The 20295-nt window shown below is 34.9% G+C and overlaps 1 protein-coding gene across 3 annotated transcripts in view; it reads left to right on the forward strand.

Moving 5' to 3' along the window:
- LOC145268186 (uncharacterized) overlaps nt 1-20295 on the forward strand; it is an 86561-nt gene that overhangs the window by 15749 nt on the left and 50517 nt on the right. For all 3 annotated transcript variants that reach the window (XM_080123417.1, XM_080123419.1, XM_080123418.1), the window contains exons 3-4: nt 9801-9911; nt 17299-17442. In XM_080123417.1, the coding sequence (XP_079979543.1) occupies nt 9801-9911; nt 17299-17442 (255 nt within the window). The remainder of the gene's footprint in view (nt 1-9800; nt 9912-17298; nt 17443-20295) is intronic.

Here is a 20295-nt window from a genome sequence, read left to right on the forward strand (position 1 = left end):
ACACTTTCATAAAACCCACATTTGATGTCTTACCTCCTGCAGATGAGGTAAATAAAGATTTGGTAAAAAAAATTTTAATTCCCCAAAAGAATTTTTTTCTAACATATCTAAGTGTAATAAATGTGAATGTATTAGTAAGTATCTCTTTAGAAAAATAACTATGTGATGTCTCATTAAATCGAATATCATGACTATACACATAGACAATGATATTAATTATTAAAAGTAGTAATCTTGGTATTAATTGTACCATTGTTGATGCATATGTTAAAAGGATATAAAAGAACCTTCTGATTAGTACTTTTAATTACGAATAACCTGTTAAAACAATTTCATTAAACACATTTGTAATTTCAAACCAAATAGCCGGAATAACAATATTATGCATGCTATTTATATATTTACAGATTATATCTATTTTACCATGTGTGTATAAAAATAGTAAATATGATTTTAGAGTGATTCATTATTAGATTTTAGAGTGATTTATTATTAAGAAGGTTAGATCATGTCAACTGACCTATCTTTTGTAATCTATGCATTATTGAGACATTAACTATTATGAAATTTAAAATCTAAAGCGTAAATTCAAAGATGACCAACTTAAAATTTCTCTTAGAAAACAAATGAAACTTGTATATAGTTTAATTGTTCTGTATTTAATAAGAAAGGATTCTTATAATAAAATATTCAAGTATTATAAATATAACTAGCATGGGTGCCCGGCGTTTCCGGGTGTTTAGAGGTGTATGCTGAGCAAAAAAAAAAAAAGGGGGTAATTTTTTAAACTTTGACCCCTATTATGACCCCTGAAAATTTATTGTTTTGGCCTCAAATCAAGTTATTACGTTAGATCCATGTCCACGGAACCTATATCTAAAATTTCAAGGGTGTAGACCCAAAATTGTCGGAGGAGTTTGGCAGAGTTCTTAAAGGTCAAATCGTTGAAATTTGACCCCTTAACAGCCAAATTTCTGGCTGACACCCGTCACATCGATTTTCCCAAATCTCAGTACCCGGTATTTCAAATTTCGAGTCTATAGACTAAAAATTGACAGTTATTGCGTAGGGAAATGTACACAGACAGACACACACACACACACACACACAGACAGACAGACAGATAGACGGACACGTTCACTTTTATAGATATATAGATTGTAATTTGTTAGCCCCAATATTGCCAGGATAGTGATATTGTACTGATGTAATGTCTGAATACAAAATAGTATATACCTTAATAATGTCCCCCCCCCCCCCTGTATTTTATGTATGTACAGGAATATAAGTAAATGTAAAATACATATATTTAGTGTTTATGTATGTTCTGACATTTTGTGCATTTGCCTATAGGTAGGGAGATGATTGTATGAATTGGTTATTTTGCATTTTTAGGGTGTTGGTTATCTACAGGTGCCACAATGTTTTATACTAAGCTTCAATCTGAAGCTTTGAAAGTTGCTTCCCTTTATTGCTGTTATTTCCCTCTTATCTTATAGATAAATATGGCAGAGTTTGGTATTCATTTCCGGATTTCTTTATCTGCATTTAAATATAGAATTGAGTTTGATTAGTATTTACTAAGGTATTCGAAGACTTGTGGTTTTCTGTTTAAAAAAAAAGAAAAAAAATTTTTTATTTTTTTGTTGAATCTTTATTGTTTGCAGGAAAGAACCCTGATAAGAGCATATTTATTTATATTTCTGCTACAGAAGATCAGAAAAATATTGATACTGTACTTGATCTTTTGACCAGAAACAAAGTGTAGTATTCGTTTTGATACTTCACCCTGTCTGTCTTTGGTCAGTGAAGGAGAAATCCTTCATGACTGAAAAATTTTTTTAAGAGCTGGATTTTCCCTACATTAAGAACTGGCCTTGTCTACCTCTGCTCTTGTCTACCTCTGCTCTTGTCTACCTCTGCTCTTGTCTACCTCTGCTCTCGTGGGGAGGCAAGTAAATAGGAACATCGATGCTATTGTTTCAAATCCGATGCAAAGAAAGACCCGTTTTAAGAAAGCTCAAACAACTATTGCACCACTTTTATCTTTACAAAGATTTTTTTTTTTTTTTTTTTTTTTTACAATAGTGATTTTGTGATTTTAATGTTAGAAAATGTCTCAAATGTAAGGCTAAGGCACCCAGAGGTCGTAGGTTGAAATATAGGGAATCTTGACTGTCTAATACTTACGGATCAAATTCAATGACAATTTGAAATATCTGAATTTTTAAATTGCAGGTTGTGCTCATCTCTCTCTCTCCCTCTCTCTCTCCCTCTCTCTCTCATGCTTACAATCTGTTGTCAGGATAATATTTGTGCACCAAACTTAGGTATTACTTAGACCAATAAAAGATCCCATTAACCATTACATATTTCTTGGTTGGAAAGAGAACCAAAATTAAATGTGCCATACTTGTTAGTTTAATTTTTCTTTACATAAGTTATGAACTAATTTGAAACTTTCATAGTTAAGATGTATAGAAATATCTAGAAAAGTGAAATTGTATGCATGTACAATTTCACTTTTCTACCTAACAACTGTCAGTTTTTAGTCTAGACTCGAGATTTGACATAAGAGTTATTGAGATTTTTCTTGTCGGCACCATCTTGAACAAAATGCCTGTTGTCACTAAATCTCTCTGGGACACTAGATGTTTTCTCTTGTCAAACCCCTAGATTAAACATCTTTTATATGAAGATATAAAATTCCAAGTCATTTCTAATTCTTAGATCACCAATTCGAATTGGCTTGATTACATTTCCCTTTTTAGTTTAAGGCTTTTATATACTGGATGATGTCATTTATTCTGAAATTTACTTACCGTTAGTAATGTCGGAAGTTCTCTCCATCCACTTCTAACTCTTGCTATCACACTAGCAACTGCTCTATCCTGTTCAATAAAATCTCTGGACAATGCTTCTAAAATACAAATGAAAAGCAACAAATTCCTTAAAGAACCCTGATGTACTTCCACTTTATTATTGAAGCTGTCACTAAATATGCTGTTAATTCTAACACAACTTTGACCATTTCTGTATATTGCTTGAAGAACCCTCACCAACTACTCATTTGTGCCTAATTCCTGCAAAGCTCATCAGACGTCCTCTGCAAGCTGTTAAAAGCTTTCTCCAGATCCACAAAGCTGACATCCATAAATTAGTAATTAAGTATTTTTATTTATAATTTCAAAATTGATATACACGCAAAAGAAAAAATATTATTTTAAGAGCACAAGTTCTTGAATCTTTCTTGGCAATGCTGCGACACTGGTCCTGTTATATAACAGGATTAGTATTATGTAAATAATCAATAACTCATTGGATTACTACTACTATTTGTAAGAAATGTTATGAGTAGAAATGAGATCTCTATCTTCATGTAAACAACATCAAGAATGCAAATTATAGCAGCAGTAGCAGATCTCGCTCTGAGCTGCAACACAACATAAACACAGATGATATCAGCAGTAGCAGTCATACAAAAACATGAAATTACCAACAGTAATGGCGATCGTTCGTGCTGACGAGTCACGGTTTGATTGGGTATTGATGACATTAAAATCTTTTATGTCCATCTTTTCATTACAATGCTCAATTCATTTCAGCGAGGAAATATTTAACATATCCATTTAATCAAGCTTGAAAGAAAACATTTCAATTTCGACAACAGACCATAACATATATTAACAAAATAATTTAAAGAAAAAGCATCATGGTTGACAAACTTGGTATATCTGAATAGATTCAAACTAAGTTTGGTTTGATACAGACAAATGCAGGTTCTTAAAAACGGAAATCCCTCTTCCATTTGGTCAAACATGGAAGAAGTAACACGCTGGCAAAGAGGATAAACATTCACTCCCTCAAACCAGTTTGTCTACAACTATGTCTATGCGCAAGCATATAAATGCTGATGCTGACTACAGCAGTTGGTAAGCGAGGAAGCCAAGTGTCTAGTGAACTATCCTTTCCCTCTTTGTCATTTTAAGAAGCATCGAAGCCCGAAAGAAAGGAGGTTTCAAAAAATTTACACAGCTTGTTCATAAACACCATGAAACATTGATGCAAATTAGATTGCAGATATATCTTTTACTTTGATATTATATTATTATTAGCAATTGACACCATTTGCAATATTGCCATCATAAAATGTATCTCAATACTTGGTCTTGACAATTACAACAACGATGATGGTTTCTCCCTCTTTGCCATAACTGCATCAGCCCACTAGCTTGCAACATGAGTATAAGACTCGTACAATCACCCTGGTGATACTTTCTACTTGTGTTGGATCTGGCAGCAAGGACAATTTTAACCCTCCTTTCTTTCGGGCTTCGATGCTTCTTAAAACAAGGAGCATTACTAATTTTCTTTTATTTCCAGCACATCCTTACAACAATAGACAGTCTTAAACATTTCATTTCTTCAAAATAAATATTTGAACTTAATATTCTTGTCTTTCTTGCTGCCATATGCTCCTTTGTTGTAATTGTCAAGACCAAGTATTGATACATTTTATGATGGCAATATTGCAAATGGTGTCAATTGCTAATAATAATATAATATCAAAGTAAAAGATATATCTGCAATCTAATTTGCATCAATGTTTCATAGTGTTTATGAGCAAGCTGTGTAAATTTTTTGAAAAGAGTGATAGTTGAATTAACATGAGAAGTTAGGCGAAATACTTTTGATGGCAGCTGACATGTTCAGTTAGTCGTTGAAATAGGTGTGTGTGTGTGTGTGTGTGTGTGTGTGTGTGTGTGTGTGTGTGTGTGTGAAAACACTGGCCTTGATAGAGGGGAGACTAAAACTTGCTATGGTTTCAAATGATCTGAAATAACAGCAAGGAGAGACTTGATTCCAAATATTTTTCATGTGTTATATCTCCTCTCTTTTGGAAATAGGATACGATTATGAATATCTCCAGTATCAAATAATGATTATATACTGAAATTTTTTGAATATGTACGAAAACCAAAGAGGAGCGATATAACATGAGAAATATTTAGAATCAAGTCTCCCCTTATTTCAGATCATTTAAAACCATAGCAGCCAGTTTTAGTCTCCTCTCCATCAAGGCTAGAGGTTTTAGGGAAATATCAAATATTTTGTAATTCATATGCAAAACTAAGACAATGATTATGATTAAAACATTTTATGGCTGTAAAAAGTGCCAAAAATAGGCTTTGGATGATCCTCTTAATGTGCGACCTTAAGGGCAAATGTCACATAGCTCACAATATACAATTCAGGCTTTCCAATGAGCCTTCATTTGTTAAATTCTGATCAGTGAGATTTTGAACTTATAAAATTGCCAAAAAAGGGTATGTGTGTATATATATATATATATATATATATATATATATATACATACATATACACATACACACACACACGTGCACACACACTTGTAGCCATATTGAAATGCTCACATCTTTGGTTTTATGAGACAAAATTACATGAAAATTTTCAGGCTTTTTGGAGATTATAATACTACTCTGATTAAAATTTTATGACAATTTATAAAAAGAACCTATATTTTCAAACCAATAAAATATGCTCAAATTTGCCTACATTCGTATATATCCTTGGTGGACATGAAGTTCGGTTTGGACACAGCTGCTCTACTAAAGATATTGAGCAACCCCCACAAAAAAGGAATTAGGTGACAGATATTTCGGCAGCGTGTGCGATGGACACCCCCCCCTCCCCTAAAAAAAAAAAAATGAATCAATCAAAACAACTTTTGTTACAATCAAAATAACGAGTGCCTGTGCAACTGCAAAAAAAGAAGCCGCGGTAGGCAGGCTACAACCTGAAACGGGGAAAGAAGGCTAGCGGGGGTTCCTGGCATTGCCCAGGTATTTGTAGGTGTTGAGCACAAAAAAAAGTGTTAGTAGGCAGGCAGGTTCGAACCCGTGACGCGGAGGCAGAAAAGAAGGTGAAAAAAAACCTGACATCCTGCTGCTACGCTTTGCAACAGGAAGTGAAAATCATTAAAATTTAGCGATGACAATCAAAAAGTTGACTTGCAGAAATGGATAGTTAAGTGAATGAGTTCACGCGCAGAAATGAATGTCTGGCTGTAAGCCTTTTAAGCTTTCAGCTTTCTGCTCCATACTTGGTTCCCCACAATGTTGGGGAAAACCAGCTCCCTCCAAAAAGGGAGAACTCTGGCAGTGTCCAAATGAATAGCAATTGGTGATATGAAGGTTTCCCCCACATTGATCAAAGCTGATTGCCTTTCTGAATGTCCCAGCTGTTGCTGAATGTTCAAGTTGCTTCGATTAGTTTTGCTTTATTTATACAAAAAAGACAAACACTGGAAACCAGGGATTTTTATAAAACTCAAAACAAATTCTGTTTTTGACTATGGGATATTATAATTAAGGGAGTATAAGGACAGTTAACCTTGTCGAAGCCCAGCGAAAAAAGCTTTTCTTGGACATACAAAAACATGTGCGGCCATTTTGCCTTATATATATATATATATATATATATATATATATATATAGAGAGAGAGACCAGCAGGGGTGCATGGCGTTGCCCAGGTGTTTGTAGGTGTAAAAGAAAAAAATGTTTTGGTAGGGAGGTAGGCTCGAACCCAAAGCCTTGAGGTGAATAGCCTGATAACTTACCACGATGCTGTGAGAGCAGTGAATTGAGGATGGCTGAAATTAAATGTTTAAAAAAGCAGGTGGTTTAACTAACATTAACATGTGGTTTTCTAGGTGAAACCTGACACCATAGAGAAAATTAAATCGCAGCGCAACGCAAATTTTGTAACATAAAAGTCGCTGAAATAAGATATTTACACGACCTCCTTGCGTAAATCTTAGATATTATAATCTAGGGAGTATATAAAGAGTGCCCCCCCCCCCCCCCCGGCAGCCATACGAAAAATGCACACACACACACACATTTTCACTTTTATATTATAGACTAGCGAGGAGTACCCGGCGTTGGCCGGGTGTTTGTAGGTGTGTGTGAAAAAAACCCGAAATGTGAAAAAAAAAAACGATGCCTTGACGACGCGCAGTTGGAAAAATAGTAAAGTGTGGAAAAAAAAAAAAAACAAATGCGCGTTTTTTATTGATGTGACGGCGATAGCTATTCAGCAGTTAGCATTTTGAGGTCAATAAATCGGTTAGTTTGTTTTTAAAAACCCGCTCCCTGTTTATTAGGGGGAGCGTCTCGTCTCGAAATGAAATCTACCGTCTGATATGACGAAGTCGACATTGACCAAACGTAACTTAGCTCTCTAGAGACCACTGGCTTTCGGCCAGTGATTAGTCGAGTTTCGCTTTTTTTAATACCGGAAACCGAATGTAACGCATGCCGATGCGGGAAATGTCGAATAATTAACGTTTGAAAGTCAATAAAATTAAATAGACAGGCGAGCTCCGTGGTTAACTGTGAGATATTACAATTTATAGATGATATAAAAAGTTTTAAGTTGTGAACCGAGCGAGCACTTCTCTGAAAGAAGCCTTTTGTGGACATTGAGGAAAAGCGTACATACATAAATACATACATGCATACATTTTCGCTTTTATATATATATATATATATAGATAACTCTGCAAAATAACGTTTTTAAACATACTTTCAGTTTGATACGTGTGCATGACTTGCAAAAAGGTGAAAAAAAGGAAACCATTTAGTTGTCTCGGTAATGCAACTTGATATCACAAATGTTCGAAATAACATCTTTTATGCATACTTTGATGTTGCAAATCATGAATGTCTTTGAAAAAATGTTGATGCAAAAAATGACTCCTCCTGTCAAAAAACGGCTTGGCTGACGGTGAAGATTAAATGTTTTTGGTCAACTTTTGGATATTTGTCAGCTGAGAGACTGATGTTTCTCACAGTACCAATTTTGTCATTGATGCGTCTGTCAAGTTTTTAGCAGACATACACACACACACACACACACACACAGGTGAGATTTATATAATAGAATAAGATAACAAACAATTAAGTTTCTAAGACCTCACAAACTAAGTGGAACATGGAAGGTGCGTTTGTCAATACCAGTTGACTTTCGATGCACATAGCATCTGTAAAAAAAACATAAAGATACTGGTTTGTCGTCACAAGGTGTTTTTTTTTTTTTTTTTTTCTAATATAGGGAAAGATTTATTTTAAGGGGAGAGATGTTTTACAAAACTTGAAAAATGTAGAGATTGTCCTTGTCATGCTAATTTTTAAAATGAGTTAATTCCCTTCAATTATTAGATTTATATTAATATTATAATTCTCAAATACATTAGTTGACAAATTGATACACATTACTAAAGCAGTAGTTGGTGCTTATTTTGGATCAAGTAGGTTTTAAGGACCCCACAAAATAACCATGACAGAAGGGATGCCTTGGAACTGACTTTCAATGCACATGGCATCTGTAAAGAAATAGCTTGCAGATGCCATTTGCATTAAGTCAATTCAAAGGTGACACTTTTCTTTGATTTTCTGGGGTCCTTAAAATCTATCTGATCCTTTATTTTTTATTGATGCTTGACCAGAATGACAGTTCAAAATAAAGTATCAGGAACGTTTAATATATTTATTGGCAAAAATTTTTAATATACACCAAAAAAATTATGGAAAATCAGTAGAATGTAAAAGATAATTTATTCTGAATTAATGAACAATATTTGCATCAAGCCAATGCTTTTCGAGAGATTATCTCCTTAAAATAGGCAGCTTGTTTGTAGTTTGCTGGTTCCGAAGAGCAAGTTAAATTTTTATTAATATTCTGTTCACTTATTTTCTATAATTTCTGGTGCACACTATTTTTGTCATTGATAAATATTCATTTTCCTGTTATTTTATTCTGAACTGTCATATTTTGCTTGAGCATGAATAAAAATAAGCAGTTTTTATGTCACTATCAGGGTTTGAATCTTAAAGAAATTGTATACTGGCAGATACCATAATGTTGCCCAGTTGTAAAATATACTTTCAATTTATGCAGATTTCATATTATTATAGAGCCAGTTCTCTATTATATTTTATCCAATATAGTAGTGTGGGTGCCATCAGCAAGAATTAAAACAAAAACATAGCTCTCTAGCATTATTTGTTACCATCTCTAAGTCATTAGACATAAAATGCTTTTATAAAAATAACTTTAAAGGTATAAATATGTATTTGTGTAGAAATAACCTGTTTAGTTGACCTTTGCCCAAGTTCCAACTTTTCAAGCTATTTTTATCAACTAAAAATTAAATTGAATTTGTTCCACACATCCAAATCCTGTATATATCAAGTTTCAAGTCTGTAGACCAAAAATTGACAGTTTGGTATAGACCGTTCCACACAGAGACCGTTACATGTTTGCGTGTGCACAAGAAAAACTGGTTGATTAAAACATTTTTAATCAATAAACAATTCATAAATACATTGATCATGGTTATTAACTCATACAAAGATTAAATGCATTTCTTTTTCCATAAAATTTCACATTTTCTTTATACTAGCTATAAAGTAATGGAAGCTTAAGGGGAAAATTGACATACCCAGTTACTAGATTAACAATGCTCAAATAATCTGTTTAAATTACTTAAAAGTAAATGTATTAAATTCATCTGGTTTATTTCTTCTGTCAGAGGTTATGTATTCAATTGAATTAAACTGTACAGTTAACTTCCACATTGTTTCATTAATCATTACCAAATTTGGTTGAAATATTGTTCTTACAATAGATATAATTTTTTTTTTTTTTTTTTTTTTTTTTTTTTTTTTTTTTAAAGATCTGGTATGATTTTTTAACTCATTTCATTTTTTAACAGGGTCCAAAGCATAGTAAAACACAAAGTAAAAGATGTGATGCCATTCAAGACTTGGTTGACTTGGGTGATGGTTATGATGAAACGGATCCTTTTGTGGATAATTCAGAGGCAGTAAGTATATTTGACATAGCATTTTAATACTGTTGAAACATTTTAGTTTTCTTTGGTAGGGAATAACAATATTGACTGGATTCAAGTGTGGGATAGTATAGAATACAATGGTATATAATGAGTTTAACAGCAACCTTAATGTTTTTAATCGGACATTTTTACCACTTAGCTATTCATATATATTGTTTGATACTCTTAAGCTAATGTTTAGAGTAGATGAATATCAATGTGAAACATGTTAGAAAACGAGGCAGGTAGACACAGATGAGCATCCACTATGTTTATATGCAACTTGTGCATCTTAATACTTATATTTAATGTAGAATCTCTCATCTGTGTTTGCATTAAGAGATAGATACAAGCAAAATACACTTTATTTATACAGGATTATTTTAAGTTAATAATTTTTTTTTTTTTTTTTTTTTTTTTTTAATTCGTGTTGAGACTATTAATTAGCCATAAAAAAAATTGGTGCCTATTTTCCAATGCCAAAACGATTCTTTTGTTTTTTTTTTTTTTATTTAAATTTGTTTAAAGTAAAATCTTCCATTGCTGGTAATAATGATAAAATAATAAATATTGATTGATTTTAAATTACCAGTAAAGCTAAAATCTATATATCATCTTCCACAAGTGTAATTTTACGTTTACTAAAATGTCTGCACATTTAACATGTTTTTTATGGAAATCGGGGAAAATAACAACTCTATAGTAAAATATTTAAATTTATAAAGAATCAGGAATTGTATTGGAATCGTCCCATCACTATTAATGCAGATTTGGCAACTATTGGTTGTAAATGTCAAAAAAATTTTAAATAAACCACATAACTATTATCAATGGACCTGAGGTAATCTCGTCAGCATCAGACAAAGCAAAACTCTTTGTCAAGAACTTTGCAGCTAATTCTACCCTTTGCGACCAAGGCCGCCAACCCCCAATATTTCCTCCTGTATCAGAAAACACGCTATGTGATATACGTATATCTGTACGTGATGTTGCCAAGCTAATCAAAAACCTTGATTCCAGTAAAGCAACTGGCCCTGACGGTATTCCAATTATAGTACTCAAAAAACTTCAACCTGAACTAGCGCCCATACTTACAAAACTGCTTAAACATTGTCTTAAGGAGAATAGTTTCCCATCTCCCTGGAAAATTTCATCAGTATGCCCTGTATTTAAGAATTTAGGTAATCGCTCATCCCCCTCTCAGTACAGGCCAATAAGTCTCCTGTGTGTCATGAGTAAGTTGCTAGAATCTGTGTTAAATACAGAAGTAATCAACCATCTCAACAAAAATAACCTTCTTAGTGACACTCAATATGGTTTCCGTTCTGCTAGATCTACAGCAGATGTGCTTACAGTTATATCGCATAGGATTAGCAAATCTCTCGACGATGGCAATCTTTCTAGGGCAATTGCTCTTGACATATCTAAAGCCGTTGATAGGGTATGGCATAAAGGTTTACTTCATAAGATCGCTAGCTATGGTATAGCTGGAAAAGTCTTCTCAATTATTAAATCATTTCTTTCTGATAGATTCATAAGAGTAGTAGTTGAGGGGCAAAAATCAGAAGCTCACAGTATTAATGCCGGTGTCCCTCAGGGGTCCATCCTGGGCCCAACTCTCTTCCTGATCTACATTAATGATCTTCCAAATCACATCCTTACATCATTTGTAGACATTTATGCTGACGACACTACCATTTATGGTAGCACATCTAAGACAGTAAACGACCAAGTTCTCTCCAATTCTCTCTCCTCTGATCTTGAGCACGTAGTACAATGGGGAAAGGAGTGGCTGGTTACTTTTAATGCATCTAAAACCAAGCTTCTCTCTTTACATCAACATTCTGATCCACATCTGGGATCAATTGAAATGAATGGCTCTCGTCTTCAGGAGGCCTCTAGTTTTGACAAGCTTCTGGGCTTGACCATCACTCCTGATCTTAAATGGAACACGTACATCAAATCTGTTGCCAAGGCCGCTGGAAAAATGGTGGGATCTTTCTATCGATCCGGTAAATATCTCACTGCTGATACTATTCTCTATCTATATAAGAGCCAGGTACGTCCAAGGATGGAATACTGTTGCCACATCTGGGCAGGAGCTGCTAGAAAGGACTTGTCCTGCCTTGATAAAGTTCAAAATAGACTTCGTAGCCTCGTAGGAGATGTCCTTTTCTCCTCCTTGCAACCTCTATCTCACAGAAGAGATGTTGCGAGTTTGTCTCTGATGTATCGTTATTTTCATGGAAAGTGTTCAACTGAGCTTCAATCTATGGTCCCCCCTCGCCAAACTTTCACAAGAAACACTCGTCTAGCTGTAAACACTATCAATAATTTCCCCCCAATCTTTATCTGTGCCTAAACCTAAATGTAGATTCCATGAACAAAGCTTCTTTCTTAGAACTGCACGCCTGTGGAATTGTCTTCCGTTTTCCTGCTTTCCAGCTGACTACAATATGGTTGTGTTCAAGTCTAACGTAATAAGTTCTTGATGAGCCGCTCCATATAAGTTATCAAATTTACCAAATTTTCATTACGAATGCTTACTATATTGTCCAATTTCTACTGTACACTCTTTAACCCTTATCCTTGAGTGACCTCTTGGCCTTGATAATGTGGTGATGCCTATGTAAAAAAAAAAATATCTGTAATAAAACTTTTCTGATTTATTTTAAATTCAAGTTTGTTGCCTCTAAAAAAAAAAAAAAAAAAAATACCCTACGCAAACATTGACTACATATTTGCATTCATGTTTTAGTTAGGATTTCTTTCAAAATCCTAGCACACACAGGTTTACATATATATGAGGTGATATATACTAAAATTCATTCCTTAGATTTTATATTAAAAACAAGGGTGGGTATATTCTTTGATTTTACTAATTTTATTAGGGATAAAAAAAATGCAATAAATGCTCAAAACAATGAGATATTATAAAACGACTAACTGGGAAGCCATCAGGGATCTCCTCAGGAATGTCCCATGGGGAAATATTTTTTCTCTTCCTGCTGAACAGTGCGCAAATGAGACCACTGAATGGTTCAAAACAGCAATGGAAGCACATGTTCCCATGCGGAAATTTTATAGCAAGCCCCACTCTTTCCAATGGTTTACTTCGACTTGCGCAACTGCCATTGCTCAAAGGTAGCATGCATACCGCAGACTTAACCGACATAAGTCCAGTTCAAACAGACAGAAGTGTAAAGAAGCTAGAAGTAACGTTAAGAAAGAAATAGCGACTACTAAGAGAGAATTTACTGAAACCACTAAAAAACGCATTGAAGCACAAAAATTAGGAACTCGTGACTTCTGGAAAATCTACAACAGTGTAGTAAATAATGAGCAATCAGCAATTCTTCCACTAACCAACAATCACGAGGTTGTTTGCTCAGCAACCGAGAAGGCTAACATGCTTGCCAGTTGGTTTGCTTCAAACTCCACACTGGACCCTTTCAACCATCCCCTACCTGACTTTCTGATGCGGACAGACACCATGCTAGACGATCTGAAAATCACCCCTGCTCAGGTACATGCTATCATAAAAAACCTTGACACTTCAAAAGCATGTGGACCCGATCTCATCCCAGCTGTGCTATTAAAAAAGTACTCAGCCGAAGTAGCTCCAGTTCTCTCCAAACACTACAACAAATGCCTTAATAAATCTTGCTTTCCGGGCTGTTCGAAAACTGCTTCTGTGGTACCAGTTTTCAATAATTCTGGCAAAAGAACTGACCCATTAAATTATCGCACCATTAGCGTCCTCCCACTTTTTGCCAAAATATTTGAAACCTTAATTAACCATGCTCTAGTCCGGCACCTTACAGATGCTAAACTTCTGACTGACAAACAATATGGATTTAGACATGCCCATTCCACAGCAGACATCCTAACTGTAATCTCTGAGCGTATATACCATTCACTGGATTAAGCGGGGGAGGGCAGAGCGGTAGTTCTAGATGTATCTAAGGCTTTTGACGGGGTATGGCATGAGGGTCTCCTCGGGAAAATTAAATCATACGGTATCACTGGTAGAATACTTAACATAATTAAATCCTTCTTAGATAAGAGAAAAATCCAGGTTGTCCTTGACGGTCGTACATCTAAACAATGATATAAATGCGAAGTGCCCCAAGGGTCTATCCTTGGACCTCCATTGTTCCTAATATTCATAAATGACCTCCCTGACAAAATTTCTTCTGAGATGGGTATATATGCGATGACACCACACTCTATAACAGGCACGACAGGAAAACAAATGAACACCTATCTAAAGAAATGGCAGAAACACTAGAAGATGACCTCCAATCTGTAGTGGAATGGGGACAAAAATGGATGGTCACATTCAATGCTGCCAAGACTAAACTTGTTTCCTTCAATAACTACAAGAAACCTTCTCTACCATCAATAGCAATGGTCAACGACTCTTTATCTGAGAGTAAATCTTTCAAACTCCTTGGCCTAACGTTCACAGGAAACATGAGTTGGAACAATTACATTGAAAGCATTGCCAGGGCCGCTGCGAAGAAGGTAGGCTCTCTCTACCGTGCTAGAAAACTACTAACACCGAAAGTATCTTGTACCTCTATAAGGCCACCATTTGCCCATGTATGGAGTATTGCTGTCATATTTGGGCTGGTGCATCTGCTACTAATCTCTCGCTCCTTGACAAGGTTCAAAAAAGAGTCGCCAATCTGATAAGCCCTTAACTGGCATCTAAGCTTCAGCCTCTGTCCCATCGACGAAATGTTGCATCTCTCTGCCTATTCTACAAGTATTCTAATGGTGAATGTTCTGACGAACTGCAAGCACTTGTGCCCCCACGACGTAAACACCCTCAACAAACCAGACAGGCAGCTAAATCCCACCCCCACACAGTAGAGATCCCTAGATATAAAAGATCTTTCTACTCCAGTAGTTTTTCCCCAGAACTGCTAGACTTTGGAATTCCATTCCAAGTCCCTGCTTCCCCAACAGTACTGACGTGCAGAAGTTCAAGTGTAACATGAACTGACAACTTGCTGCCCAAATCCCTACAAATAGGGCTACTATCAGGGGCAGCAACGACTGAGGTATTAACCTCAGTCGTTGCTGAGGTATTAACCTCAGTCGTTGCTGCCCCTGATAGTAGCCCTCTACACCAAAGTGGCAATGTGCCTTGTTTTGGGGTGAAAATTTAATTTAAAAAAAAAAAAAGAAAATCACTTTGTGCAATTGTTTGTATCTCGTGCACGTGGTTCACTGGGTATATTTGCCAGGTAGTTTTTGAATTTTATTTTAGTCTGATTGCTTCTATAATTATTTGGACTGGCCAGACTTGTGGAAATTCCACAGAAGACTGATTCATATGTAATATATTGATGTTGGCATTCTGTAGATACTCAGTGTAAATGGAGACACTCTGATATTATTGTACCTATTTCGTTAAAACTGCAAAAGTATTTATCCACGCATAGCCAGGTTGTAAACTACGCTTAAATATATTTTAATTCTTGCAAGTTTCGTTTATATATTATAAAGTTGCAATTTCCAAAATAAAAAAAATATATCTATATGATTTAGGTTCATCAGCTTGAATGGAAACTGAATCCCAAACACACACACACACACATATATATCTTAGTTCCTCCAGCTATAACTAAAACCAAAACTTATGAAGAATTCTTGATAAAGTCTATTTAAAAAAAAAAATAGATTATTAGAGTGTCATTAGCTATAATCGAAACCGAAACTAAAAATATGAAGAATTCTTGATAAAATTATTTATTAAAAAAGTGGATGACTTAAGTGCCATCAGTTATAATCAAAACCAAAACTTATGAAGAATTCTTGTTAAAATTATTTATGACAAGAAATGGAAGTACATAACAAATGACCTAGATGTAAGTGTGACACCGAAAATAACACCCGTGCTATCGTATTAATATATAGATGATAGATTCCAGTTTCTTTTCATGTCGTACACATAAGATCATGGTATTTTATCCTTTTCCCTCTTAGCTCTGTTTAACCCAGCATCATTGGGGACGGTAACTTTTACTAAGGTTGCTTCTTTCTTATCACCTATCACTATTGGGTTTAATAGTACTGTTTTTGTGTTGTAGGAATTGCATAGTGTTTTTTTTTTTTTTTTTTTTTTTTTTTTCTAGTATATATTCCCAGGACTTATTACGTCCGATGTTCCACTTTTTACAGATGGTCCAGTGGGGAGATTTACATGCTCCATTGTGTTGCATTGTATAGTAACAGAACCTTACAGCTCAATGTCGGATGGCTCACAAATTTGTGTGGCAAAACTTGTGCTTGTCATTGCTGAGACTACTCATTTTCTTAAAATATTGCTCATCAAGCACTGATGTTGGCCAGCCATTATAATCCTTTCCTTTTTAGGCAATCTATAGAACCTTCCTTATCTGTATTCATCCAGAAAATACTTGTTTGACCTATTTTTCCAGTTTTTTGCGATAGAAGATTTTGTATTTTTTTATGACACTTTTGGGTTATTTCCGCAATAGGCTTGATTTTGGATTCTGTCTCATTTGCAAGACCATATCTATCTTTCAAGACCATCTTATCTAAAATGTTCAGCCAGTTTCATGATGGATATTGTTCTGCTTGCTCTTGCTTTATGATAATGCACTACCTTGAAGTTTTGATTCTGAGAGCTCATCAGATATTAACCTGTGCTCATAGTGGCATCATGCTGGTCAATACCTGAGACTTGAACATTCTGCTTCTCTGAGCAACGACAGCATAGTCAGACACTAGCTTCTGTATGTTTACTACAGTATTAACATTTCCTCATTTTAGTGCCTAGTCTGTCCTTTTGTGGTCAGACAACAATACCAAAGTCTGTAATAAAATGTTTATTTCTTTCTATCCCTGAAAATTAGACATGAGAAAATAACTGAACACATTCTAGACAAATTTTTTTCGACTGGACAATACCAATTCCTTCAACCTGTTTCAGTAAGACATATTTTTTTAATTATTACGAAATAACATTACATTTTTTTATTTCTGCCTCCCAAAATTGTCTTTGAAACGAAGTAGCAACTATATCCTGTCTCCATTCTACATTATCAGTTGCTTACGTAATTAAAAATCTTCAGAACACTGGTGCATTCCATTATTCTGTTATCTTATTCTTTAATTCTAACTGCTTAATAATTGGTCTATATGTATGTATACACATGAACACATCCATAAATACAATAACTTTAATTTTCTCTTGTAGGGGGGGGGTCTTTTAAGCATTTACATATTTACTCTTTACAAAATCTGACTTAAAAAAAAGATGACGATCATAATTTGGACCATTTTAATTCAAACACTTTTAGAGGATTATTCTTACTATTTAATTTAAACTATTTTTCTGCAGTATGATGAACTGGTTCCTGCCTGTCTCACCACCAAACTTGGTGGATTTTATATCAACTCTGGTGTATTGGATTTCAGAGATGTTTCCGATGATTCCAGTGATGACTTTGTAAATTCGCCTATCAAAAAGAAAAAAAAATCGAAGGTATTTTTTTATTTTTTATTTTTTTTTTTTTTTTTTTTTTTACAATAAATGTGTTTTAATTGTATTCTTTTGTCAAATTTAATCATTCATTCTATGGGCATTTTTTCTTTTTAACTGAACTTATGCATGTTTTGAATCTCAAAACTGATTGGGAAAGATCTTGCCTGTGTGCATGTTTAATGCCTTGATGTAACTTTGATGTGTGTACATTGAATCCTTTCATCAATCAAATAAAAAGTAACTTTCACACAAAACTGCTTTTTCATTTTGACCGTATTTTTGATTCGAGAAACCATTATTTTATTTTTATATTAAAAACTATTAGACAAATATGTCCGTCCATCTTATATGTAACTTTGATAAATGCACAGTAGGTTAGAAGATATTTTTACACTTTTTATTTTGTCTTGGCTAATGATGGGGTATCCTACCAGATGCCTAATATTTACCTACTATCTAACATTCCACACCAAGAGGTACTTTTTATAGTTCTGTCCATTTTTAAGTACAATTATTTGTATCTCTTGCACTTGGTTTGTTGGGTAGTTTTTTATTCACAAGCAGCCTTTGAGACTTTACACGACCAGTCGCCACAGTCGATTGAAAATTTCTTGGGGTGACTAAAAGTTGTAAATCACTCGCCCGCCAGTCGATAAAATTTCTTTAAATAAATTTATTTTACGACCCTCAAATATTCAGTGACTTGAATGACCTATGTCTCATTATTTGTGAATTCTTTCATCTCTACGTTGGAATATCGTATTGAAAAGAGTGGTCACGCTAAATGTCAACAGGAGGTCAAATTTACACATTCGGTGTGTAGTCAAAATGTCACCTTCATTTAGCTCTTTGATTTTGAAATTCATTTGGAAAAAAAATTCTTCGACACTACAACTACATACACTCCATCCGTACAAAAGTAAAGACGAACATTTGAAAGAGGAAAAAACGCATCGTTCCGTCAAGTATCCAAAGAAATGATTCTTATTTCTATGGAACAATAATATGAATGATGCTATATAAAGAAACTGGTGTTGTATTTTAACGTTTTGTTGAATATTTACTGAAATGTTTGTAGTAATAAAATAGTTGATTTACAAGAGTTAAACAAATATTTTCTTGTTAGATTATACACGGTAATTTCTTGAATTGTTGTAAAATTATTTACTATTATTGACTGAAACAAAGATATAAAGTCAGACAAGTAAAAATATTTTGGGGCGAGTAAATTTTCCCTCACACTCGACCGGCGGTCGAGTGAAACATCTTCTAGTGCACTGATCATGTGATACTTTGCTGTTGAAACATCGGAAATTTTTGGCTGCACTGGCATTTTTGTGCTTATTTTACAAAACCTCGCCTAACCAGGAATCCAATCTCTATAGGGAGTAAATAAATACTATTGAATGAAAAATCTATCCCTCTGCTGTGCTATCAATCCTACTAAGATTCAATGTGTTAGCTGTTGAAGTGAACAAAAATGACTAAAGCATAACTAAATTTTTTTTTTTTTTTTTTTTTTTTTACATGGGAGTCACCACTTCTCAAGGCCCGGAAGTCACTCGAGGATAAGGGTTATTGTGTGTACATATTGTAGTAAATGTTAGTAATGGAAATTTGATAAAGTGTCTTGCTTAAGGGGGCAGTTTATCAGGAATTTGTTTATGTTGGACTTGAAGACATCCAAGTTGTAGTCAGATGGGAAACAGCCAAACGGAAGAGAGTTCTACAGGCATGCACTTCTAAGAAAGAAGCATTCTTCATGGAATCTGTTTTGATTTAGTTACAGATAAAGAATGGGGAAAATTATTGATAGTGGTTTCAGCTAGACTGTTTTTTTGCAAAAGATGGGCGGTGGGGGGGGGCAGAGATTAGAGCTCAGATAAGCACTTGCCATGGAAATAACAATAAAACAAAAACAGGCTCGCAACGTCTCTTCTGTGGGAGAGAGGTGAAAAGGGCGTCCCCCACTAAGCCACAAAATCTGTTTTGTACTCTGTCAAGGCAGTATATGCTGTTTTTAGCAGCTCCTGGCCAGATGTGGCAGCAGTACTCCATCCTTGGACGTACTTGGCATTTTATATAGCTAGAGAATTTCATCAGCAGTGAGATATCTTCTTGAGCGGTAGAAGGATCCTACCATTTTTCCAGCAACCTTGGCAACAGACTTGATGTACGTGTTCCATTTCAGGTCAGGAGTAAAGGTCAATCCCAGAAACTTATCAAAACATGAAGCCTAGATGAGAGCCATCCATTTCAATTGATGTCAGATGGGGTCAGAGCGTTGATGAGGTAAAGATAGGAGCTTAGTTTTAGATGCATTAAAAGTAACCAGCCACCTCTCCCCCACTGTATCACACGCTCAAGATCAGAGGAGAGAGAATCAGAGAGAGCTTTGTCATTTACAGCCTTTGATGTGTTGCCGTAGATGATAGTGTCATCAGCATAGATGTCAACGAATGATTTCAGTGTTTTGGGAGATCATTGATGTAGATCAGGAAGAGAGTTGGGCGCAGGATGGACCCCTGAAGGACTCCAGCATTAATACTGTGGGCCTCTGATTTCTGTCCATCAACCACTACTCTTATGAGCCTATCAGAGAGAAATGATTTAATGATTGAGAAAACATTTCCAGTTATACCGTAGCTGGAAATCTTGTGAAGTAGACCCTTATGCTATACCGTATCAAAGGCCTTTGATATGTCAAGAGCAATTGCCCTAGAAAGTAAGCCTTTGTTGAGATTCACTAATTCTAAGAGATATAACCGTTAGCACATCTGCTGTAGTTCTAGCAGAATGGAAACCATATTGCATGTCACTAAGAAAGTTATTTCTGCTGAGGTGGTTGACATT

This window comes from Euprymna scolopes, chromosome 43 (genome assembly GCF_053919585.1).
Source record: "Euprymna scolopes isolate OS-2025 chromosome 43, ASM5391958v1, whole genome shotgun sequence".
Lineage (NCBI taxonomy): Eukaryota > Metazoa > Mollusca > Cephalopoda > Sepiida > Sepiolidae > Euprymna > Euprymna scolopes.